The sequence below is a fragment of the Bos javanicus genome, chromosome 13 (assembly GCF_032452875.1).
Source record: "Bos javanicus breed banteng chromosome 13, ARS-OSU_banteng_1.0, whole genome shotgun sequence".
In the NCBI taxonomy this organism is placed as follows: Eukaryota; Metazoa; Chordata; class Mammalia; order Artiodactyla; family Bovidae; genus Bos; species Bos javanicus.
In genome coordinates, this window is record NC_083880.1 from 41,886,524 (window position 1) to 41,912,206 (window position 25,683).

Consider the following 25,683-nt stretch of genomic DNA (forward strand, 5'->3'; position numbering starts at 1 on the left):
CCTGGAGCCAAAACCAGTAGCAAGCGGCTTGGAGATATAAACAGGGTATTTGTGCAGAGAGCCACATAGCCAGGAGATGGAGGGGTTTTCTCTGCCTTGTGATAAGAGCAGGGGCCTAGGGGACACACCTCAGCCTCTCCTATTTCTGCTCATCCATAAAGCTATGGGTTTTCCAGTAGTCATGTACATATGTGAGAGCTAGACAATAAAGAAGGCTGAGCACCAAAGAACTTATGCTTTTGAACTGTGGTGTTGGAAAAGACTCTTGAGAGCCCCTTGGACACCAAGGAGATCCATCCAGTCAATCCTAAAGGAAATCAACCCTGAATATTCATTGGAAGGACTGATACTGAAGCTCCAATACTTTGGCGACCTGATGTGAAGAGCCAACTCACTGGAAAAGACCCTGATGCTGGGGAAGATTGAAGGCAAAAGGAGAAGGTGACAGCAGAGGATGAGATGATTGGATGGCATCACCAACTCAATGGACATGAGTTTGAGCAAGCTCCAGGGGATGGTGAAGGATAGGGAAGCCTGGCGTGCTGCAGTCCATGGGGTCGCAAAGAGTCGGAACCACCAAGTGAAAGAACTTCAACATCCTGTGAGGCAAGGTGCCGACCACTTTGCTCTGAATAGTCTTTGCAGGGCTGTTTGTTCAGTGATGGCCTTAGAGACAGAAACAACATGCCCTGGGGGCTATGGGGAGATGGATTCCTGATCAGAGGAATAAAGATAACAACTCTCTCTGCAGGAAAGTTGGGCAAGTTTTCTATCGCCCCTTATAAGACAAAGAATGCTTAGATTCAGGGCTCCTTGATTCTGATGTAAACCCCTGGCGTGCACAGGATCCACCTGGGCCCTCCCCCATCACCCTCAGAAGCTTGGGGGGCAGGCGGTGGGGAAGGAGGTGAGCAAGCGGGGACTGTGCAGTTCAGCCCCGCTGGACCCTGACCAATCAAGTCCCTGTGACCCCATGGACTGCAGCATGCCAAGCTTCCCTGTCCTTCACCATCCCCTGTCTGGGAGTCTCTGTCCCCTGCCAGCTGCCATGAGACCATGGCGGGCTGGCTGGGGAGCAGGGAGGTAGTGTAAGCCCTCAGACCTTCACAGTTCTTGCCTGAAAGTTAAGCAACAGACCAAGCTGCTCACGGTGCAGGACGTGGGCAGGCTTGTGTGGTGTGCATGCCGGCGGGGCAAGTCCAGTCCTGAGCTCCAGGGAGCGGGGCAAGTCCATTCTGGTTTGCGTCCAGAATCAGACTGCGCTCAGACTGTGCTCCTTTGGTCTCCAGATGGATCTGCAGGAACTTGCCCTGAGTCTATTTCTAAATGTCTGCATTGTAACCTGACCACCAGGAAGACAGTTTCCTACGTACCAAGTGCTATACTGTACAGCTGGAAGAGGGTTTGAATTTCTAAAACTGACATGGGGCAAAAATATCTTTCCAGTGCTCCTGCTACTTTCCCCTCTTGGGGTCTGGAGGGACCACAGGAAGGCTATTTCTTCCTGCTGAAAATAGTGTCTGGGAACAGAATGTTCAGACTAACGGCCTGGTTTCTGTAACAACGACAATTGTAAGGATGAGTGTTGAGAACACACAAGGTTCAGGATCCTATGCTGAGTGTTTCACGTATGTTTTAAACAGAGGCTGCCATGCAACAAGCATGACATGAATGTTTCCTGGTGTTATCATCACAGTAGTTCATTCAATGAGGTAAGAACTCCTGTGTTCATGTCTTAGAGATGAGAAAAGCAAGGTTTAGAAAGGCCAGTGACTTGCTCAAGGATAACGGGGTAGAGTGTTTGTGGGTGTAAATACTGAAAACACATCTGAATGCACTAAAACCAAGCAAGTGGACCACCTCACATAAAAAGGAGTTCAGTGGGAACCGTGTCAGAGTTGGTGGCCTCATGAACAATCAGGGTTACCAAACCCCCTAGTTCTTTCCTTCTTCCTGTCTTACTGTCTTCAACATATCAAATAAGCTTTTGCCTCACAGGCACAAAGTGGCTGCAGCTCCTCCAAACCATATATTCCCACAGGACAACAGCCAAATCTTCCCTAGAATTTGCCCCTATAGGGAACCATCACCTAACCCTGGTTGCCCAATGGTTAGAACTTGGTGCTTTCCCTGCCACGACCCTGGTTTAATCTCCGGTTGGGAACTAAGATCCCACAAGCCTTGTGGTACAGCCAAAAATAAAAACAAAATAAAAAGAAGTCAGCCCTGCATTTTCAGTGATGCCACCTCATGTCTCATTGGCCAAGCTCAGGGCACATGACCACCTCTAAAGCCAGACCAGATTCTGAGAGGGGAACCAATTTGAAACCTTGAGTACACTAAAAAAGAAGCCCTAAACGAAACCAGAGATCTGGCCATGGGGAAGAGGAGCATGGACTTGGGAGGTGTGCGATAATGGCTAGGATCCTGTCAAAGCCAGACTGGACCCAGGGCATGGACACCATACTCTCAACCTCATACTACACTCTCCACTGCAATGGAACATTCTAGATTTCCACCCTGTGGCATGGTGGCCACAGCCATGTGTGACTTAAGTGCTTGAAATATACGTCATGTGACTGGAGGGCTGAATTTATTATTTAAGTCAAATGGCATTCGAAGAGCCACCAGGTCTGGTGGCCACAGCACGGATGGTGCAGGGACAGCATGTCCACGGTGTTGCTGGAGGCATTGAGATGGCCTGTAGGGCGCTGGTGGGCTAGAAATGTAACATGAGGCGCCGCAGAACTCAACCCGTTTCAACAGCCACATAAATAAAGGGAAACAGAAGAACTAAAATTCATTTTCTACTACTCTTATTTTGAAGAATTGAGGCTTTTGAACTGGGGTGTCGGAGAAGACTCTTGAGAGTCGCTTGGACAGCAAGGAGATCAAACCAGTCCATCCTAAAGGAAAGCAGTCCTGAATATTCATTGGAAGGACTGATGCTAAAGCTGAAACCCCAATACTTTGGCCACCTGATGCAAAGAACTGATTCATTTGAAAAGACCCCGATGCTGGGAAAGATTGAAGGCAGGAGGAGAAGGGGACAACAGAGGATGAGATGGCTGGATGGCATCACTGACTTGGGCATGAGCTTAAGCCAGCATCGACTTTGGACAGGAGTTGATGATGGACAGGGAAGCCTGATGTGCTGCGGTCCATGGGGTCACAGAGTTGGACACGACTGAGTGACTGAATTGAACTCTTATCTACACTTTATCTCTTCATCCAAAATATTATCACTCCAACACATAATCGATACAAAAAATATCACTGATATACTTCACCTCCTTTTGTTCATCTTAAAGCTTTGAAATTGGGGGTGTGTTTGGCATCCACAACTCATCTCTGCATTTCAATTGCTCAGCACCCCATGTGGTCTGCACTGCTCTAGGGATTTCAGAGCCTTTGCTTCCAACTGTCTTTCCTGACACTGGTTTCCAGCTCTGGAAGGTGGGCCGGATGCCCAAGGTATCCCTGGAGGGCTGGTCCCCACCCAGAGTCCCTGGAGGGCTGGTCCCCACCCTTCCTCTTCTGATTAAGCAAGCCAAGGATGAGAGGCCATACTTGAAGGAGCACTGCTCAGGGCAGCCACCCAAGCCCACTTCCTCTTAAGAAAAGGGTCTAGAATTAAGTCCACATTTTCTGTCCTCCAGCCCACTCTCTTCTACACACAGAGCTGTGAGACCAGGATGCTGAGACAGTCTGAAAACAACCCCCAAAGAGAACACCCCTCAACATCCTCAATTTGGAGACCGACAGCAGCGTCTGCCACCCGGACACCACAGACTCATCCCCACCCTCAACCTGTGCCTTTCTCATGCTGACCTTTTGTTCTTCTTATGATTGTAGGTTCAGTTTCTTCTGAGGAATTCATTTAACAAATAATAAGTTCTTAAAGGGAGCCCTGTATGCAGTGCGATGGCTGGGTCTTTGGGGCAGAGGGGGTTGTTGTCACCACGCTGTCTGGATGTCACCGGATCTCAGCAGGGCATGTGAAGAAGGGCGAGGATGTAAATCACTCCTGACTGACAGAGCTGGGCACCTGGCCTGGTGAATTATGCCTTTAACACACTCACTGCAGAAGTGGTCAAAGCCACGCTGAGAGCACTTCAGACAATTTTCTAATCAGCAGTTGACAGACGCTCCCAGGACCTTGCCCAGCCAAGCGCCAAGCCTCCCCTCAGGGACGCCTCTGAGCAGAAGCTTCTCCTGAGAACTGCCGGCCAGGGGCCTGAGGAAATAGACGAGATGACGCCGTGCCCAGGAAAGGAGCCGCTCCCGTCCCTTTCGACTCAAGGAGGGACTCTGAGGCCTCAGCTCCACCCTCTTGCCCATCACTCGGTCTGGAACCCCCTCCAGTCCTTGGGCAGCTAGGACAGGCTGGACCCACGGTGGCCCTTCCACAGCCTGACGGAGAAAGTCCCTTAGACCCACCCCAGGTCCAGCTCTGCACAGCTTATAATCATACGCAGGGGAGCCCTGAGCCTGAGATCAGACATTCAGTCAACAGACCCCAAACCGGCCGCATATTTACTTCCTGCACAGAAGAGACCGGTGAGCTGGAAACACAACACAAGTGGCCTCATTCCCGCCCCTTTTACTCTGCGTGATTGTCACACTGGGTTCTCTCCTGCTTGGGAAACGGAGTGTATGTTCCCCTTCCGATGTCCATTTACGGCCAGGGAGCGCACAGCTCTGAGGCCCAGCCTCTTCCAGCCAGGAGGACACCAGGCTAACCCCCTTGAGCAGAAAGGCCTCTGATTGGTTGCTCCCCTGAGCAGAAGGGCCTCTGACTGGTTGCTCCCAGGCTCTCCCTGCAGCCCCTCCTGGGGGCACAGTGATTCCCACCCAGGGTGGCCCCTGGCTTCCTGCCTTTCCATAATTCCATTCAATTAGAAGTTGCCTCAGGGGACTTCCATGGTGGTCCAGAGGCTGGGACTCTGAGCTCCAAACGCAGGGAGCCCACGTTCTAGCTCTGGTCAAGGAACTAAGACCCACATGCCCAACTAAGACCCAGCACAGCCAAATAAACTGATTAATTTAAATTTAAAAAATAAAAGTGTTGCATCGGTGCATTTTAGGATTTTCCAGAAAGCCTCCCAAACATTCAGATGCCTGGGGCACCTCCAGACCAAGTAACTTAGAGTGTCTGGGACAGGCCTGGGCTCCCTGCTAGTGCCAACATACAGCCAGTGTCAACTACTCACACTGCAGAGAGGACCTGGCTCTCTGGGAAACAGTTCCTGAAAGCCAAGGCTACGTCAGACCCCCACCCTCCGTCCCAGGCTCCAGTGGGGATGGGACCGCCTGGTCCACGGTCAGCCTTAGCAGGCTCTGAGCCTAGCCTCTCAGATACTAGCAGCCTCCACGTCCCAGGAGTGACATCTGCCCCTCCCAGCTCACCCGCACTGATAAGTACTCAACTGCCTAAGTCAGCACACCTGGGGCAAACACACACGCACCCAGGAGCTGTGAGCTACCAAGCTCCCTGTTTTGGGGTGTTAATGATCACATCTAGCTGTTGTAACTGCTTCCCATACATTAGCTTATTTAGCCCACAGGGCAGCCCATGTACCACTTTGTAGAGAGGTTGGGTAATCTGCCCAGAACCACACAGCTAGGGGGCAGTGGAGTGGAGGCTCAGACCAAGACCTTATGCTAAGCTATCTCCAAAAAGGACTCTGTCCCCAGCCCCCACCCAACACCGTCAACTCAACCAAACGCCTGGTAGGTCAGCCAAGTGACGTTTTCTTGACTTTGAGGAAGAACCTCCACGTTGACCCGGGACTTCCCCATCTCTTACTCTTCACGTCCATGAAGCTTAGTCACATGATGACATTGGGTCAAGGACAGTGACACTTGGTATCAACTCAACTTTGTTTTCCTCACTTGAGTCATTTTTTCAAAGCTAAGATATCACTGTATCCCACTCCCAACCTGGGCCTGGGGTTCGCAGCATGATGGAACGTGAGAGCGAGGTAGGAAATGGAACTTGCACAGAAGACTGTCCATTTCAGGACCAGCCCATTGCAGGGGGCCTGTGTCCCCTCAAGTCCACCGTAGGAGGAAAACCTGTGCCTGTGTGCTCACCCTCTAGAGAAGTCACTGCTGTGGGGTGGCCTCTGTCTCAACTGCCTCTCTGATTCTTCTCTATAAACACAGAATTTGGAGAGACAGTGACACCACTACGAGTCCCCATTCTCCACCTCCTCTGATCCACAGGATTCCAGGTTCATCTGGGAGCCAGTTCATCAATACTGAGCTGGGAGGACCAGGAGGCCACTGCTTCCAGAGGCTGGGTTCCCAAGGGCCAGCACCACCTGCTGCAGAACTTTTCAGGGCACACCCCTAATTCAGAAATTCTTCCGCACTCTGTACACACTAGCAGAGAGGGCTGGAGCTGGGGGCTACTGGACGGGCGTCCAGCCGGAGATAGTCCAGCCTCAGGGTGTGAAGTCACACTCTCTGGAATTTAGGAGAAGACTACCCGTGCAGGGTGCTCCCCTGAAAACCACCTGCTTCATGCAGTCTGTGTCCAGCCCCAAGAGCATCAGAGCCCCTCCGGCTTCCCCTCTCCCCAGGATTCTGACTCTTAGAAGGAAGTTTGCAAGGGAGCAGGACCCTCTGAGAACTGGTCTAGGATGTGAATCATTCTTGAAACTCTGGCTGTTTTTCATGGGGAAGGAACAGAGGGTGCCGGGAAGAGTGGCCACACGTATGTGACTTGTTACAGCAACTCTGCCTGAGAGAGAACCATCTGGAGGGTGGAGGCAGCCAGCACCCCTGCTTGGCCCAGACTTTCTGCCTGTGGTGGGGATACAGCATGTTCAGAAAGAGGAGGTGGAAGGGAGATGCCTCCAAACTCTCCCCCTTGGCCACTGTTCCAAGGCCCTTGTGCAGAGAGGTATTGGTGTATGACAGCCCGGGACCCCGACTTTGTCAAACCCCCCAGGGCCCCAATGTATACTTGCAATCACAGGTGTCACCCTGGTCATCGTGGGCCAGCAGCCAGCTTCCTGTGAGTAGAAAAGATTTGGAGAAACCTGGCATGGGTTTGTCATGAGGCATGAAACCAGGTCAGTAAAAACGAAGAAGCCAGGAGCATAAATGCCATCTCGTTCCGACAATAGGGTTTTTTGCACCCATCCACCCACTGGTGTGAGAGCAAGAGACCTCCTCATGGCAGCGATGCACACGGTGATGGCCGTGGGGGGAATCTGGGGAGGCAGATGGAAACCAGCCCGGATTTTGGATGGAGGAGGCAGCTCTATCACCCGCTAATAAAAAAGAGTCGACATTCAGTAAAACATCAGCCAGATGTAGATAATAAACAGATGGAGGCTGAACACAGTAAAAGGCCATAACTTTTTGCCTGATATTAACCCAAGGATAAATTATCTTTCCCCAAAGGACAGAGTCAGCTTAAGAGGAGCTTCAGTCCTGTTTTCTGCCAAAAGTGGAGGCGGGGGCTGCAGAGATGCGTGCGGGGCTCCTGCAGGGGGCTGGACGGCAAACGGGCTCAGCTCAGCCAAGGACACTTCTGGGTCTGGCTGGCCGGTCCTGGCGGCAAGAAGAAGATACTAGGGCTGGAGGGGAGCTGGCCCCTGAGGAGAGGCCCCATCCACTCCCCCGAGTGTCGGCCTCGTGGAGCTCACAGCTTCCTGGCAGGAAAGCTTCAAGAGAAAGCATCCTGGGCCTGCCTTAGCCCAGGACCTGCTGGACTTGGGTCTCTTCAGACACCCTGCAGGCACCAAGGTGGACACAGGGGGTGCTGGAAGGCTAAAGAAAAGCCCGAAGGATGGGGCAAGGCCAGAGGGGAACCCTACACCACCACCCTCTACTTCCCCGGTGGGCAAGGACACCTCCCTCAAAGCCAGGGAGGAGGGAAAGCAGAACAAGACCCTCCCCTGAAGCTCTCGGGCCAAAGCAAGGCTTCACGGATGTGAGCGGGCACCTGGTGTTCTAGAAATGGGCAGGAGAGCTGAATTCTGGTCCTGGATCCAGTGTCCTGTGACCCAGCCAGTGGCTGAACCTAGGCCTTCAAGTTCTGCCTGTAAAATCAAGAGAGCCATCCCCAGCCTAACCTTAGGGACTTTTCCACATGGCTGCAGATGCCGTTTTCTCCTTTACTGGATGAAAAAAAGAAACAGCCTTAAAAGTGACCGTTGGACACTTACTCCCTCACGTGGCCAGCCAGCCCAGTGACCTGGAAGCAATGATCAGTGGGGATCAGTGAGTCGCGTGGGCTGGAGTCTAGGTGGAGGCACTGCTAAGTTGCTCAGTAGCTTCAGTCGTGTCCAACTCTGTGCAACCCCAGAGACAGCAGCCCAGCAGGCTCCCCAGTCCCTGGGATTCTCCAGGCAAGAACACTGGAGTGGGTTGCCATTTCCTTCTCCAGGTGGAGGCACAGATGCTTCAAATCTGCCCAGGGGTGGTCTCCATCTGTCTCAGAGAGAAAACATGTAGCCAAGTCTGCACTATAGACCGGAGACGTGGCTGTGGGCGGGAAGCTCCTAATGAAGGCGTGAACTCCACCCACACACATACACACACGCACTCACACACACACACATGCACACAGACCACCCCCGACCTGGCAGTATGCCCTGGAATCACCTTGGACACCAGGAGTCAGTCAGTTGTTGGGGCTGCGTGTAACTGTAACCTCCTGGCGGCCTTTGAAAGTCAACTGTCTTTGTTCCCTGGTGCCTGGTGATGCCTGGCAGTGCAGACACTTGGTACAAGTGGTTGAGCTGAGCTGCATGAACCACACAGGTTAATGTGGTTCCAGGTAGGCACATGGTTCCCCGGCGCAGGCAGTGATCTGAATGGGCCTGAGCTCCAGGTCTCTGCCCCAGTCCTGAGTGGGGCTTGGAGGCCTCTCTTCAGCCTCCCGCAGTGACTCTCACGGGGCACACTCTCTGACATGCCAGACTGGGCACTGATCCAGAGCCCTGGCAACGCTCATGCTCTGCTGAGTAATTTTTTTTTTGTGGCTATGTTGGGTCTCCACTGAGCTCTCTGGTTGTGGTGCTCAGCCTTAATTGCCCTACGGCATCTTAATTCCCATCTAGGATCCTAGTTCCCAGACCAGAGATTGAACCTGTGTCCCCTGCATTGCAAGGAATGTTCTTAACTACTGTACCACCAGGGAATTCCCTCTGCCTGAGTATTTTGTGTTATTAACAGACTGAAGTCTAAATACAACTTTCTTTCATCCTGCAGGAGGGAGACCCAGTCCTGTACAAACATCTATTCTGATTCTTTGGACGTCCTGAAGTCTATATTTTAATTTCACCTGAATTATGAATAATTCCGAATACTGTAACTTATTATCACAGGGGGGAAAGGGCCTTTTCCCCCTGAATAAATGCAACCTTTTCAACTTAGTTGGTGATGATTAAAAACAAGGTGATGGAAAGCAGGGGACCTCGTCGCCAGCTAACACAGTGGATAGCAGTGTAACCTCGCTGAGCCTCAGTTTCCCACCTGAAATGTGCACAAAGCCTCAGGTCCCACCTGAGACTGAGTTTTGAGTTCTTCCCAGCTGCAACACAACTTCATCAAGGAAGCAGGAGTGGGGTGCTGAGGCGGTGGGAGGGGATTACGGCATTCCTCTGTGTGTACCGCTCTCTTCACCACTTGTTAAAAATGAGCACTGACACTGCCTTTGACCTTGGAATCATGAATCATGCAGTGGAGAGGGGGTGTCTTGCTGGGCTGTCTTCTTTGTCAGCTGCAGGGCCTTCTCAACTCTCGGGTTTAACAACTCAGCAGCTACGAGTCATGCCAAGCGTTTGTTGGGAATGCACTAGAGCACTAGAGCCAGCTGTAGTAACAAGGGTCTTCACTGCATAAAACCCTCCCTTGAGCTCTGAGGATACCTGCACGTTTTACTGGCCTGGGGCATCGGCCATATAGACACCCTCTGACCCCAGTCCTGCTCCACTTATCAAGACCAGGAGGTCCCAGCTTGCGGCTGCATCAGGAATGAAAACATTTTTATCCCAGGTAGAAACAGCCTTCAGGCACTTTCCACCAGTGAACTAGCTTTACATTTTAAAACTGCCTTTGATTTACTGTACAATGACCAGCCAGGCGTTAAATTTTTTGCAGATGATCAGGAAGATAGTATTCACATGTGACAGGTGATCACTCATCAGAATTCTTGCCCAGTTGGTCAGCACTATGTTTTCAGCAAACATGAATGCAGTTTGCACATTTATCTTTAAATTCTTGCCTTCACTTTCACCATAAAATCGCCCTACCTAGCACATGGTAGGTGCCAACACTGATATCAAAGGGAAAAACAACCACACGAGGTCTGTGTTGGCTCTGCTACCTCAGAAATCGAGAAATCAGACTTGGCAGCTTGAAAAGTGGCTGGGAAAATTCCTGCAAACCTGCCCATCGAAGCTGTTCTCCGCCAGGCCATTGAAACTGTGAATCATTCCCACCCCGCCCTCCCTCTCCCTGAGGAGATAACCGAATAACCTCCAACTCCGTCAGCACAAATGTCAGAATCCAGAGACCTGTCCTGTTGCACCTGGTCAGCGGGCACCATGCCCCGTGGCTCTGCTCTGGGAAGGCAAGTGCAGAGTTTAGGGGAGGCAGGCTGACCGCACATCACGTACCAAGTCTATCAGGGCAGGGTGGTGGGGGAGGCTCTGTAGATGGGGCCCTGCCCTCTTGGAGCCTGGAGGCTGCTTAATGGTCACCCCTTGCATTAATCTTGAATTAATCTTGAATCTGGAGAAGACTCTTGAGAGTCCCTTGGACCGCAAGGAGATCCAACCAGTCCATCCTAAAGGAAATCAGTATTGAATATTCATTGGAAGGACTGAGGCTAAAGTTGAAACTCCAATACTCTGGCCACCTGTTGTGAAGAACTAACTCATTGGAAAAGACCCTGATGCTGGGAAAGATTGAAGGTGGGAGGAGAAGGGGACAACAGAGGACAAGAGGGTTGGATGGCATCACCAACTCGATGGACATGAGTTTGAGTAAGCTCTGGGAGTTGGTGATGGACAGGGAGGCCTGGTGTGCTGCTGTCCATGGGGTCACAAAGAGCTGGACACAACTGAGCGACAGAACTGAACTGAACTGGCATTAATCAGATAAGCCCAGGAACGAGAGTACACTTCTGGGCCAAAATAAGAAGCATCAGGGACCAGGCCTTGGCAAGGTGAGGCACCCAGGACCCTACTTTGTGCAGGGCAGCCTCCCTAGGAAGGCTGTGGGGGGCCACGTCCTCTATGGGCTACATGGGAGTCACTAGGACCATAGGGCTTGGCAGAAGGGCCAAAGCAGAGGGGGTGATGGGTCCCAGCGGCCGGGAAAGGAGGCACTGAGAGTGTCCAGTGGGACAGGAACAGAGTCCAGTGATTGCCGATCACTGGGACACGTTGGCAGATGAGGACCAGAGGCTCCCCACTGGGGACTTAGGCCCTGGGACAGCGGTGACAATGAGACGCATGGGTCCACCTGGCCAAGAACCCACGGACAATTCCAAGTCCCTACAAAACCGGGGTACATGTACCTCCATTTTTCAGGGGGAGATTGGCCGAAGGAGTCTGTCCTCATCATTTTAATGCTTTAAAATCATTTTATCACCAAGGAGGTAGGGTCCCAGGTCCTGTGACTAGATTGGCCTAGTGTCTATCAGGGTGGGCCTCTTTTGGAAAAACGAGGGAACCAAATTAAAAACAAAAATCCAAAATCATCAACCATGTTGCCTAGAAAGGGAGCCCTGACCACCAAAATAAGACCTGAGGCTTCCTAGCTGGCGAGGTGTGGACAGTGAGCCAGGTGAGAGGACAGATTTGGGGACATGGAACAGAAATGGGTCACTAGTCACTGACCCAGCACGGCCACAAGGAAGCTGCGGGACCCCTGGAGACAGGGCAGAGCAAGAGTGTCCGGCCTGGGTGTGCGGGGCCAGCCTGGGAGGCTCGGTGCTCAGATGGAGACCCAGTGGCACAGGAGGAGGATCGGGGGATGCTCCAGAGAGCTGAGGGGTATTTGGGGGGATTGTGCTTGGTTGTTTTTGTAATTTTTACAAATTTACTTTTAACTGAAGCGTAATTGCTTTACAGCATTGTCTTGGTTTCTACCTAACATGAACACAAATCAGCCACAGGTTTACCCGTGTTGAACATCCCCCCCACCTCCCTCCCCATCCCACCCCTCTAGGTTGTTACTGAACCCTGCTTTGAGTTCCCGGAGTCAAACAGCAAGTTCCCATTGGTGTTTCTATATTTTTTTGCATCTAGCTTTCTTTAGCCATTCTGAGAAGGCTGTGATTTCTTTCAAAACCATTTTTATGGGAGTATAATTTATATATGGTAAAATTGCATCACTGACTCAATGGACATGGATTTGAGCAAACTCTGGGAGATAGTGGAGGACAGAGGAGCCTGGTGGGCTAGAGTCCATGGGGTTGCAAAGAGTTGGACACGACTGAAGGATTCAACAACATCAACAACAAAATTCACTCCTGTTATGTGTATGGTTCTACACGTTTTGACACTGAGAAGGCTTGTCTCCAGGTGATGACAGAAGATTCCAGGAGGACAAGGAGACCCCGCCTGAAGTTGAGTGTGCAGTAGAGGGGCTTCCCAGGGAGGGAGTCTTGTCCAGGGTAAGGTTATTTCAGGTGTAGGCAGGGCAGATGTCTGCCCTCGGGTGGAGGGCGTTAACATCATGGACCCCAGTTTGGAATCCTGGCTTTCTTCACTGGATTCCTGAAACCCTTCCACTTCTGCCACCCCATTCGCTTCCACTGTTTCCAGAGGGTGTGACTGAACTAACCATCCCCAGGGCTCCTTCTATCTTTCGCAATCACACTTTCAAAACATGCTGAAGAGGATTTTGATTCTGTTAGAATCTGATGTTAAAACAATATTTCATTTCTCTGGTGAGAGGAAATCTGTTGTTTGCCTACATCTGAACCTGCTGACCCAAAAAAAGGAAGAAGGGCGCTCTCAAAACAAAAGGAGACAGCGCTGAACCCGGGCACACGTTCTGAATAAGACAGACAGGCAGAGGCGGGGGTAGCCTGTGTTGTTTTATGAAGAAATGCCAAGAAAGTCAGGGATGTTTTCAGATGAGCTTGCTGTCCCCCACTGAGTCAGGACAACCATGGAGACGTGTTTTTCCATCTTTTCTGTGACCTCGGTTTTCCGTGAAGGGATGACATAATGATTAACCCTGATTCAACTCACAATCAATGTGAACTTAGGGGTCTTCTGTCCCCTGCTCTGTCCACATGAGAAGGTCACACCCAGGAGCCTCAGGAAGGGCTGTGGCTGTGTGGGTGTGGGGGGGCACATGGGGCATCTTGAACAGCACATCCTTACTTCCTGTTCTCTGAAATGTCTCATTTTGCGTCTTTATACTCTCCAGTGGGCTGTAAGGATTCGGGCCCAAGCACGGGGAGATTGAGCAGGGTCTGGGAAGACACATGAGCTGGGTTTTGTTAAAACCTATTGGTGAAAGGGAAGAGATGATGTCTGTCTGGTCAATCCTTGGAAAATCTTGTCTTTGGATTCGAACGTGACAACACAAGACCCTCGTTTTGGGGAGATTGTATGGAGGGGCGGGAGGAGGCCTTAAGGAGTGTCAGAGTGGAAACCAACTTTGTGTGGCCTGTCGTGTAGATGAGCCCAACATCAGAAGAGGAAACTTTCTAGTGTCATGAAAATATTCTGTATAGTGATGACAGCAGTGTCTCCACAAATGTGTGTTCTTCAGGACTCGTAGAAATATTTGCCAAATTAAAGGGGGGAGGGGGACGAGTTTTGGTGTATGTCAGTTGTATGGTGGTTTGAAGAAGAAATCACAGGCATTAACCCCCACCCACCAGGGCCTGCAGATACTAACACTCCTGGTCCCTTAGCAGCAGGCAAAAGCCCCTCGGGCCTTAGGCTCTTCTTTCCCTACAGAGAGGAGGACGGCAACCAGGGGACCTGGGGTGGCCGGAAAGCCCCTCGTGGCACGAGGGCACTGCCTTCCCTGAGAGGAGGAAGGGGGCAGCAGGAGCTGGTCTGAGTGGCCATTTCTGATGGGCCACTGGAGATTCAGTCCCAGAGGCCTGTGACTCCCTGGCTGGGGGCTGGGTGCCCAGGTCCACAGTCCAGTGCCGTGTGCCCTGTAGCAGACAGACGGCTGGAAGGGCTGGGTCCCTCCGTGACCATAATGGACACAGGGCCGGTGCCTTGCTTTGAACTGAAGATTCTTTCCTCTTCAGCAGGTTCCCCTTTGGTGTGACTAGATGTGGCAGTTGGAGTGGGAGTTGCTTCAGGCTGTGGTTGCCCCTCCTCTGTGGCTTCCCTGGGAGCACGGAGGAGGGGGGAAGGAGGGCCCCTGCTACCCCATTCTCTGAGGGGCCTGTGGGGCTCTGAGATGGAGTTTACACCTGAGGACGTGCTTCATCTCTGCTGTGTCACCCTCCCCACCTGCTGCTCTGCCCCATGCCTGAGATCCCAGAAGGATACGTGTCTAGGAAGCAGCAGCCCTTCCAAGTGACCACATGGCACCTGGAAAGAACCCTTGCCACATGCTGGAAAGCTTGCACTTGTCCTCAAGGCACTCCAGATCTCAACACTTTTTTTCTTTCCCCACTTATGCACCCACCAGTTCGATGCTGCATATGCTACATTATGGGGCACCGACCCAGGCCAGCTCCCCTCGTCCAGTCCTCTTGCAAAATCCAGGGGGCCCTGACAACACCCTATTTACAGCTTGAGGGTTATTTTTGGCTGGGCCTTGTGGTTTGTGGGATTTCAGTTCTCCAGCCATGGGACTAAACCCAGGCCATGGCAGTGAAAACAGCGAGTCCCAACCACTAGGCCACCAGGGAAGTCCCAGCCTTGGAGGCTGCATGGTGCCTGTGGCCGTGTGACCGCCATCTCAGGCTCCAACTCGTATCCAGGGGTGCATGACACCCGTACTCCTTGTTGGCCCTGAAGGATGCTTAGAATGCAGACTGTGCGTGTGTTGCCCGTGGGGACATGTAACTAAGTCTAGAAGTAACTGTGGTCTTCTCAAATGATTTCAGTGGGTAAACAGATCATCCGACTGCTCTTAACGAGACTGACTCCTTGAGTGGCACATTTGCACAGAGAATAGAATTTAACATCTCTAAGCTGACCTACGGCCTCCTTCCACTTTTCTCTCTGCATCCCGCATCTGCAGCCTTGTCGTGGACCCCCTCCTCCTCACCCACCTCACGCCACACCCTCTGCCAAGACTCTTCCAGCACAAGGTCTTTGTGCCTGTTGTGCCCACCACCCAGACTGCTCTGCCCTGCGCTCTGCCTGGGACCAACCCTGCTCCTCCATCAGCCCAGCGTGTGTCCGCTGGCCCAGTGGCCTCTCCAGCCCTGTCTCTCTGGGCTCCTCTTCCCCGCTCCCACCGTGGTTTCAGAGGCAAATACAGTTTTGCAGTGGTCAGGAGGGGCTCATCGGTTGTATGATGTCTCCCCCACAAGAACTCGAGCTTCTCAAGGCAGGGGGTTGGTCACTGTGTCCCCCCCAACCCCTCAAGACACAAAGCACATGCTCAATAAATATTTGCTGAACTGATCCAAAGGGTTTGGTCTGAGAACAAAAAAAAAAAAGCCACATGAGCCGTCAGATTGAATTCTGACTCCTCCAGCCTGGCCTCCTTCCCCAGGCCCTGTGAGCCCTGGAACACTACCCACAAACACACACCACACACCCTGCTGAGACCAGGAGGCCTGGATGTCAACCACGTGAACAGAAGGCAGGGCTTATGGCCCGTTTTACAAGGGCCACCCACTCTGGTCTGAGGTGCTGAGGACTTGTTTTTAGGGTTAACTGACTTGTTCATACGGGGTCTTTTCAGAGAGAGGCTGAGGTTTGACAACCTCAAGTTCAGATGAAGCCTGTAGGTGGGGAGGTGCTTCTATCATGGGATAGAAAGTGAAGGGCCTCAGCAAGGCCGACACCCACCCCACCATTGTTCTCGGGTCCAAGATGCCCCGGTGACAGTTCTCGCCTCTGAGTCTTGAGCACTCGCTTTGGTTTTCTTGTGTTCTTGAAAAAATATCCCTCTTTGGAGGAAGACATCCTAAAGCAATGAGCCTTTTTAAAAAAAAAAAAAAAGAAAGACACTTATATGATATTTATTTGGCCACACTGGGCGGCATTTAAAATCTTAGTTCCCCGACCAGTGATGGGACCCATGCTCCCTGCAGAAGAAGCAAGGAGTCTTCCTTGGACTGCCAAGGAATGCCAAGCAATGAGCCTTTGAAAGTTAGTTTGACAGCTCCTTGGAAGCAGACCCTTTGGAAAAATAGAAGGCTGGGTAGTGAGGACAATAGATAAGGTGTCACTCTCCCCTCCCCACCCCAGCACGATTCTTTGGCAACTGCTTTGCCCCAATTCACGGAGTTCTTTCTTCATATGTACCTATTATTGAATCTGGTTTTTCGCTAGGCTTCCAACTACTGAGTGTAACTCCTGCTCTGGTCATCTTGGGAAGGTACCTGGGACCACCCAACCCTCACCACCATCCCCCTCGCTCCCACACACCCCAAAAGCCATCTCCTTCATCCAGAACAGGGTGTTGAAATCTTGCATTTCTATGACACCAATTACTCAGATTAAAACTAAGAAATTCAGCAGGATCCAAATATGTAAAAATATTTGGATATTTGACTAAGTCCAATTTTCTTCCAACTTCTGCTTTCTGAAAACTTTCAAACACTGCATATAAAATTCAGCCAGTTTCACCATCCCAGGAAGAGGGACCCAAGATATGCATGTATTAAAAAGACAGTGTTTGTAATCTCCAAGAGAAACGAGGATGATTTCATACTGCATGAGACCTTGGTTTCTGAGCCACAGGGTGACTTTTGTGTTTGAATATCTCTGAGCCCAGACAATGCCAAATCATTTGTTGAGGGATACAGGGCCAAGATTCTGGAGATGCCCCAAGAAGGACTGCTTCTTTAACTCGGCCCAACAAATACTCCTATAATGTATTTTAAAACACATAGGCATAAGTCCTGTGTATGAAGTTGTCATGGTTACAGAAGAAAAATAAATATTTGTGCACACAGATATAACACGAAATCCTTCTACAGTGAAAACAACCTCCTCTGGAAAGACCTTCGAAAGTCAGCGATGAGCCAGAAGTGGATGGAGCTAGTAATGGAGTAGGGGGCAGCCTTTAAACGCACCTCTTGGCATCTGCATTTTTCATAAGCCTTGCTTAATAGCATAAAATTAAGGGGCTGTGGGAATGAGGTGAACCAACACAAAAACCAAGAGCACCGTTATTTATTTTCTACAAGTGACATCATAAGCAGGAGTTTTGCCCGTGTTCTAGTTTATCTCCAATAAATAAATAACTATGTACAAATGTGCTGAGTTTACAAAACAATAGAGGAAAACCTTTGCATTACAAAAGATACATTTACATGATACATTTTTTTCCATACACTAAGCATTTCATTCCTAGCTTACTTGAACCAAAGACCCTGTGTAGCAATGTCTAAAGGTGTGTACCTAGGCTCTTCTACCAGAAAGCAAAGCTATAAAAGGAAAATTCCTCAGTTAATTCCTCAGTTTCTTGAATATAGGGCCTGACTTGGCCTGCTACTTATTACTCATATTTAATCTGTTCCAGAACGTTGGCAGCTGTCTGGAACAGCTCTCCTCAAATATACGGAGCAGACAGCCCCCTGCTGAACTTGTTAAAATGTAGATTCTTGTGCAGTAGGTGGGATGGCGCCTGAGGGCATTTCTAACCAGCTTGCCGGGGCAGCTCCCACCTCCTGGACTGCATTCCAAATGGCTGGGCTCAGAAAACTCTTCCTCCAACGTGGGAGAAATCCTGGAGGGCCTGATCAAGAAGAGGCCCTAACCGGCCATGCTGCAGCTTCCATCCCCAAGCTCCCAAATTCAAAAAACCAGTAGAGCTGGTTTTATTTGGGCCCACAAATGACAAGGACCATGAGAGTCCAAATGGCCACTGGCGTGAATTCTGCAGCTGAAACTTTCTTACACTGTCTCCTGGGATGGGCTTCCATCTCCTCTCAATTCAGAGCAACCATTTTCAATATTTTCACAAATAACTAATAATAATCATAGGAAAAGACACTGCATAAGAAGCTTAATGATGACTACTTTCCAAATCAAAACAGCAACAACAACAGTAAAACCCAGGTTCATTGTTTGAAAATAAAAATGAAAATCTTGGGTTGAATTCCTAGGTCAGTCCAGCAACATGAGTCTAATAAATGCCCTTTATATTTTAACCTTTCTTAAAATGCTATTGCTCTGGAAGCCTGAAATCTCAGGATAAAATAGCAACTCTGGTGAAAGAACAGATTCTCAACCGTTCTTATTTCTAGTGTTTTTCTTTCTGTTTCACAAAGCAGTTCTGCCCAAGCAGACAGCTAAGAGCAGAAAAATAGGGTCCAAATAGAGACAGGGTGGCTCAGGTAGGTCAGCCGAGTTCCTGGAAGGGGAAAGTTGGGAGAAATGAAAAGGATGAAATGGGGCTTAGCTTCATAAACACAAGAGGGCTGGAAAAACTTCACCAAGATAGTGTAAGGATCCCATAACAAATGGGAGCACACACATAAATAGAGCAGGAGGGAGAGGGGAGGGGAGGAAGGCTGGTGTTGGACACACACAGGGTAGGGAAAAAAGCAGAAGAACAAAAAATAAATATTGGGGTCATTATCCTTGACTCAGTGTCACTCATCAGTCCGCTGGAATGATGTCTGCCCCCAGGCTGCCAACCAAGAACACACACCCCCCCACCCCAGCCCCTTGGTGAGGGCACAGGACACTTTGCAACCTGTCACAATGAAGCTGTCATCCCTGCTCGCTTGTCTGATGACATCATGGAAGTGGCTGGGGCCAAACTTCCAATGCCCCCTTTCCTCTCCTCCATAGCCAAGTGCAGAAGCAGTGAAAGAAGAGGGGCGAGGGGTCTTCTATTCTGACGCCAGCTAAGGTGCTTGGGGCGGGGGATGGGGAGAGAAGGGCTGCGGGGCCGGGAGGAGGGAAGGAAGTCTGGATACCAGGCTTCTCAGAGTTTCTGAGGTGTCCGCTCAGTCTTCACCTGCTGCAGCATCAGCTCCTTGGCGGGGACCCCGCACTTGTACTCCAGCTCCCCCCGCGAGGCGCCCTGCTTCTTGCGCAGGTGGCAAAGGAGGGCCAGAAGCGCCACCACCAGAGACAGGCTTGCAATGGAGATGCCCACGAGCACGCCCGAGTGCAGGGGACCAGCAGGTGCCGGCGAGGGGCGTGCGGTGGCGCCCGGAGTCGGGCTGACCGGGGGCTCCCCAGAGCCGCCATAGTCCTCCGGGGTGCCCCGCTCCTCATTCACCTGGGTAGGGTCACAGTCGGTGCCAATCTGGCCACAGAGGGCCGAGTCAGGCCCGCAGATGCACTCGTAAGTGCCGGGGAGGTTGTGGCACTGGCCAGGGCAGATGTTGGTGTCACACTCGTTGATGTCCGTGCACGTGGAGCCCTCGTCTATGATATAGCCTTCGGGGCACCGGCAGATGGTCGGGTAGTGAGGATCGCAGTCAGCCGGGCACGAAGTCTGGTTGCAGAACATCCGGCACTTGTGCGGGGCACCGGGGACTGGCGCGAAGCCCTCGGCGCAGATGCACTTGTGTTCGGACCGGCCCACCGGCTGGCACTGGTACTCGCAGTTATTGTCAAAGCACGGGTCCACGGGGTCCACGCACTCGCCGTCCACCAACTCATAGCCAGTGTCGCAGTGGCACTGGAAGCCGCCCTCCGTGTTGACGCAGCGTTGCGGGCACGGACTGGGCAACTGCGCGCAGTCGTCCACGTCCTCACATCGGTGCTGGTCGGCGGCCAGCTGGTAGCCTGCCTCGCAGATGCACGTGTAGTTGCCGAGCCCGTGGAGGTGGCAGAAGTGCTCGCAGAGTTGGTGGCACGGGTGCTCGGCCGGCAGCCCGCAGGAGCGTCCGTCCGCCTGCAGGGCGGCGTCCGCCGGGCACAAGCAGTTCGAAGCCCCAGCACTCCCCTTGCATTCGTGCTGGCAGCCGCCGCGCTCGACGCCGCAGGCCCAGGCCCCCGGGGCTTCCCTGCTCCAGCGCCCCTCGGTCTCCCCTGGCGGCGCCACGCACTCCAGCTCCACCCCGAGGGGCGCCACCGCGGCCGTACTGCCCAGCGGGAGCGCCTGAAAGTCCGCGCCGCGGGCTCCGAAAGGGGTGCCATAGGTGATCGAGAGGCCCGCGGCCGCCGTGGCGCCAGGGTCGACAGCCAGCGGCCTGCAGGAGGCGGCGAAGTGGAACTCGCAGAGGAAGCCGTCGGCCTCCGCGTCGCACGGCCGCTCCTCCCAGGCGGGCTCTCCCGGTGCCAGCGCCCCGGCCGCCGCCGAGACGGCGACGCACAGCGGACCGCAGAGGCGCGCCCCGTCGTCGTGAGGCCGCGCCCACCTGCTGAAGCTGGTGCGGTTGTCGCCCGTCACCCACTGGAAGCCGCGCAAGGGCCCGGAGTGCTCTGGGTCGTCGCAGCCTGGCGGGCGCTGCAGACCGATCCAGAGGCGCGGGCCGTCGCCGCTCAGGAGCAGGGAGATGACATCTTCCGCCACCGAGGAGCGCACAGTCATCAGGTGGCCCTGCAGGCGCTCGCAGACTCGGCTGGCGGCGAGGAAAGTCGCAGGGCCCCGGAAGACGGCGAAGCAGTCAAGATCGACGCACTGGCCGCCGAGGGGCTGCGGTTCAGGGGGTGTCGGGAGCCCCAGGCCGGCGGGGGCCAGCACGCCGAGGAGCAGGACGCGCAGCATAGTGTCCGCACGCCGCGCACAGAGTCCCGGCTGTGGCAGAGAGACGCGGGGAGCCCCCGGCGACAGCTGCTCGCGTCTGTCTCCGACCCGGCGCGTCCGGCTGTGGCGAGGCAGTCTCTGACAGGCCACCAGGCTCGGGCTCGAGTTTATAAGTGAGCGGTCCCCCTCCCTGGACGTTCGGGAAAAGGAAGGAAGTGCATGGTGGGAAGGGCTGATGCTGCGTTCTCGGATTACTGGGTCCTCCGGGCGCCCTGCGCCCGCCCTCGCGCCCGGGATCACCTCGCCCGAGGATGAGTAAATTCAGCCCTGCCTGCGAGGTCCTCGGGCGGGGCCGGCCGCGCAGGCTCCCGGGGGGCCCCGCACCTCTGTCAAGGGGGACCCGCCCCGCCAACCGGCCCCAGGCGCGCCGCCCTATGAGGGGCTTAACACGCTACCCTCCTGAATCTCCTTGTCCTCTTTTCCTTCATCAGTGTGTTGTTACCAACTAATTCAAGGAAAGCCTGGATTGCGGAGCTCTTGGAAGACGAGACTGGGCGAGAAGGGCTTAGAATGGGGGGCGGAGGAGGGCGGTTCCGTAATGCCTAGGACCTACAGGACTTCGGGAGAAGGTGCCCGCCACCCAGAGGGTTTGGAGAGGGGCTGCCTAGAGCTTGGCCTTGCGTACACACACACACACACACACACACACACACACACACACACACAAACGCGCTCTCAAGGGGAGCTAGCCGACCGGATCCGCCAGGGCGCCTAGTTCAGGAGACCGAGGTGCTTGGAGACAGAGGGCGTGGCTGGGGCCACCTTCTGCCAAGGAGGAGGACTGGCCTAACACTCGGACCCTGGGGGACCCACGAGTCCCTGAGCGCAAGCTACCACGGCTAGACCTCATCTCGTTGCGTAAGGAAGTCTCGGAGACACTGTCAGGGCCCCAAATCTCGTCACCTTTAGGAAGTGGCGGCAGACGAATTCCTGCGGACCCCTGTAGGGGAGCGAGTTAGCTTGAGTGGTCTGAGTTTGTTCATCATCTCAGAGAGGCAGTGCAATTCACACCCCCAAAGGGACGCACGGGGTGCCCTCGCGGGGAGGGTCTGTCTGTTGGGGTCTTTTCCCCAACAGATCAGATGAATACAGGGGCGCACAGAGATGCCACTTGATCCGCAAAGGACACGGACGAGGGGCGATTAAGCGCGCGTGCGGGGTGGGGAGCGCTGGGAGGAGGAGACTGGAATCTGTCACTTTCGCGACCTTATCCGCTTACTCACTTGTCAGGAATGCAGAGGGGTCAGTCCACAGCCCAACCGAGAGTGGCAAATTTGTTTTTTGTTTTGTGTGTGTGTTTTTTTTTAACACCCTGTGCCATCCTCCGCTGCGGTCACTCACAGCGATGCGCCAGGTGGCGGCGCTGTTGAACTCTAAACGAAGCCAAAGAAACTTGGCGATCCCCGAAGCTGGGCTGAAAGGATTCCTTATGCAGAGTCCTTTCTCCCGGCAGGACTCGCGGATCCCCTTCTGATCCTGGGGTCGGGCCCCGCCACGTCCAGCAGAGCCCAGAACTTGCTAAAGAGCAGGACAGCGTGGTGTCGTCACGTGCGGAAGACAGACACCCGCTGGCGGATGGACCGTACTGTCTGCAGTGACCAAGGGGGCGGGGCGGGGCCACCCTCGAAAGTGCAAGGGGGTGGGGGGAGGCACGCTTGACTATCCCGCTACCCCCGCGCCCCACGCAAAGTGACACGGACATTTGAGGCTTCCTGGATTGGGCCAGCGGAGAAGGCAATGGCACCCCACTCCAGTACTCTTGCCTGGAAAATCCCATGGATGGAGGAGCCTGGTGGGCCGCAGTCCATGGGGTCGCTAAGAGTCGGACAAGACTCAGCGACTTCACTTTCACTTTTCACTTTCCTGCATTGGAGAAGGCAATGGCAACCCACTCCAGTGTTCTTGCTTGGAGAATCCCAGGGACCGGGGAGCCTGGTGGGCTGCCGTCTGTGGGGTCGCACAGAATCGGACACGACTGAAGCGACTTAGCAGCAGCAGAGCAGGATTGGGCCAGACTGCACCTAGAGGAAGAAGGAAAGACACCCCCCTTCCCCGCCCCCCGCCCAAGATCGGAGAGTCTCGCAGCCTGGGGTGGATCCGGGCAGGCACTGGCCGAACATCCCCAGGTGCGCGGCCACCCTGGAGAGGTTGTCTCGGTGCACCCGATCGGGGCCGGGCGGGGCGGGGCTCCAGACACAGGCTGGAACTCGCCACTTTAGAGACCTCAAAGGTGGATGCCTGAGACAGGAAGGGAGGCAGGGCTAGCCACACCCTTTGTACCTCTTTTACAAAGGATTTCAGGACTGTGTTGGAGGAAGCCTCAAACAAAGGGTGGGGCCCTCTGAGCCCGCGCCAACCTTTAAAGGAGTTGAGGGACATTCTAGCGTCAGGTCTGGCCCCCACCAAGGTGGGTCACTTCTTGGATGGGTTCTCCCATAAATATCCAAAGAGCTTTATCAAGTGTGAGAGGCAACTTTTTTTCTTAAGAGACATTAAAACAAACAAACAAACTTTCTAATTCCAACATGAACACCTGTTCTTAGATGTATTAACCCCTAGGTCCCCTGATGCTTGGAACCCATTCCAGTATTCTTGTCTGGGAAATCTCATGGACAGAGGAGCCTGGTGGGCTATGGCTGACAGAGTCGGACATGACTGAGTGACTAAACCACCAACCCCACCCACTGGTGCAGATCCTGCTTGGCACTGTTTCTCTCCGAAGCACGTGGGCAGCTGTCCCTGCTCTGACTTAGAATTTAAGCCTCTGAGGTGGGGAGATGGGTGGAAATACACAATTCCAGGTGCTCAGGGCTTCCAGGCGGTGAGATGCAGGGCTGACTCCCAATTGTTGGTGATAAAATCTCCCCACCCATGGAAACGACTGTCATTAGCACTTGAGGATGTGGGGGAAGGAGGGATGTATAGCTTATGCAATACAATAACCATAATCCCCTATGGTTCAGATCAGATCAGATCAGATCAGTCGCTCAGTCGGGTTCGACTCATTGTGACCCCATGAATCGCAGCACGCCAGGCCTCCCTGTCCATCACCAACTCCCAGAGTTCACTGAGACTCATGTCCATCGAGTCAGTGATGCCATCCAGCCATCTCACCCTCTGTCGTCCCCTTCTCCTCCTGCCCCCAATCCCTCCCAGCATCAGAGTCTTTTCCAATGAGTTAACTCTTCGCATGAGGTGGCAAAAGTACTGGAGTTTCAGCTTTAGCGTCATTCCTTCCAAAGAAATCTCAGGGCTGATCTCCCTCAGAATGGACTGGTTGGATCTCCTTGCAGTCCAAGGGACTCTCAAGAGTCTTCTTCAATACCACAGTTCAAAAACATCAATTCTTTGGCACTCAGCCTTCTTCACAGTCCAACTCTCACATCCATACATGACCACTGGAAAAGCCATAGCCTTGACTAGATGAACCTTTGTTGGCAAAGAAATGTCTCTGCTTGTGAATATGCTATCTAGGTTGGTCATAACTTTCCTTCCAAGGAGTAAGCGTCTTTTAATTTCATGGCTGCAGTCACCATCTGTAGTGATTTTGGAGCCCAGAAAAATAAAGTCTGATACTGTTTCCAATGTTTCCCCATCTATTTCCCATGAAGTGGTGGGACCGGATGCCATGATCTTCCTTTTCTGAATGTTGAGCTTTAAGCCAACTTTTTCACTCTCCACTTTCACTTTCATCAAGAGGCTTTTTAGTTTCTCTTCACTTTCTGCCATAAGGATGGTGTCATCTGCATATCTGAGGTTATTGATATTTCTCCCGGAAATCTTGATTCCAGCTTGTGCTTCTTCCAGCCCAGCATTTCTCATGATGTACTCTGCATATAAGTTAAATAAGCAGGGTGATAATATACAGCCTTGACGAACTCCTTTTCCTATTTGGAACCAGTCTGTTGTTCCATGTCCAGTTCTAACTGTTGCTTCCTGACCTGCATACAAATTTCTCAAGAGGCAGATCAGGTGGTCTGGTATTCCCATCTCTTTCAGAATTTTCCACAGTTTATTGTGATCCACACAGTCAAAGGCTTTGGGATATTCAATAAAGCAGAAATAGATGTTTTTCTGGAACTCTCTTACTTTTTCCATGATCCACTGGATGTTGGCAATTTGATCTCTGGTTCCTCTGCCTTTTCTAAAGCCAGCTTGAACATCTGGAAATTCATGGTTCATGTATTGCTGAAGCCTGGCTTGGATAATTTTGAACATTACTTTACTAGCATGTGAGATGAGTGCAATTGTGCGGTAGTTTGAACATTCTTTGGCATTGCCTTTCTTTGGGATTGAAATGAAAACTGACCTTTTCCAGTCCTGTGGGCACTGCTGAGTTTTCCAAATTTGCTGGCATATTGAGTGCAGCATTTTCACAGCATCATCTTTCAGGATTTGGAATAGCTCAACTGGAATTCCTATGGTTATTTAAACTAAAACTTACTAAAGTTAGAAATTTAGTTTCTCAGTCTCCCTAGTTACAGCAAGTACCCCACTATAGGGGCTGCTGCTACTGCTACAGCTACTGCTAAGTCGCTTCAGTCGTGTCCGACTCTGTGCAACCCCATAGACAGCAGCCCACCAGGCTCCCCGTCCCTGGGATTCTCCAGGCAAGAACACTGGAGTGGGTTGCCATTTCCTTCTCCAATGCATGAAAGTGAAAAGTGAAAATGAAGTCTCTCAGTCATGTCTGACTCTTAGTGACCCCATGGACTGCAGCCTACCAGGCTCCTCCGTCCATGGGATTTTCCAGGCAAGAGTACTGGAGTGGGGGCTAGTTACTATAAATTAGACGTTACTGAGAAAACACTTGATCATCACAGGAACTGCTTT

General features: G+C 52.5%; 1 protein-coding gene across 1 annotated transcript; it reads right to left on the reverse strand.

Annotated features, from left to right (window-relative positions):
- Nucleotides 1-17,296: 17,296 nt before the first annotated feature.
- Nucleotides 17,297-21,086, reverse strand: THBD (thrombomodulin). The gene has a single exon (XM_061436400.1). It carries the CDS (start codon nt 20,809-20,811, stop codon nt 19,075-19,077), a length of 1,737 nt encoding a protein of 578 aa, XP_061292384.1. The 5' UTR covers nt 20,812-21,086; the 3' UTR covers nt 17,297-19,074.
- Between the last annotated feature and the right edge of the window lie 4,597 nt (nt 21,087-25,683).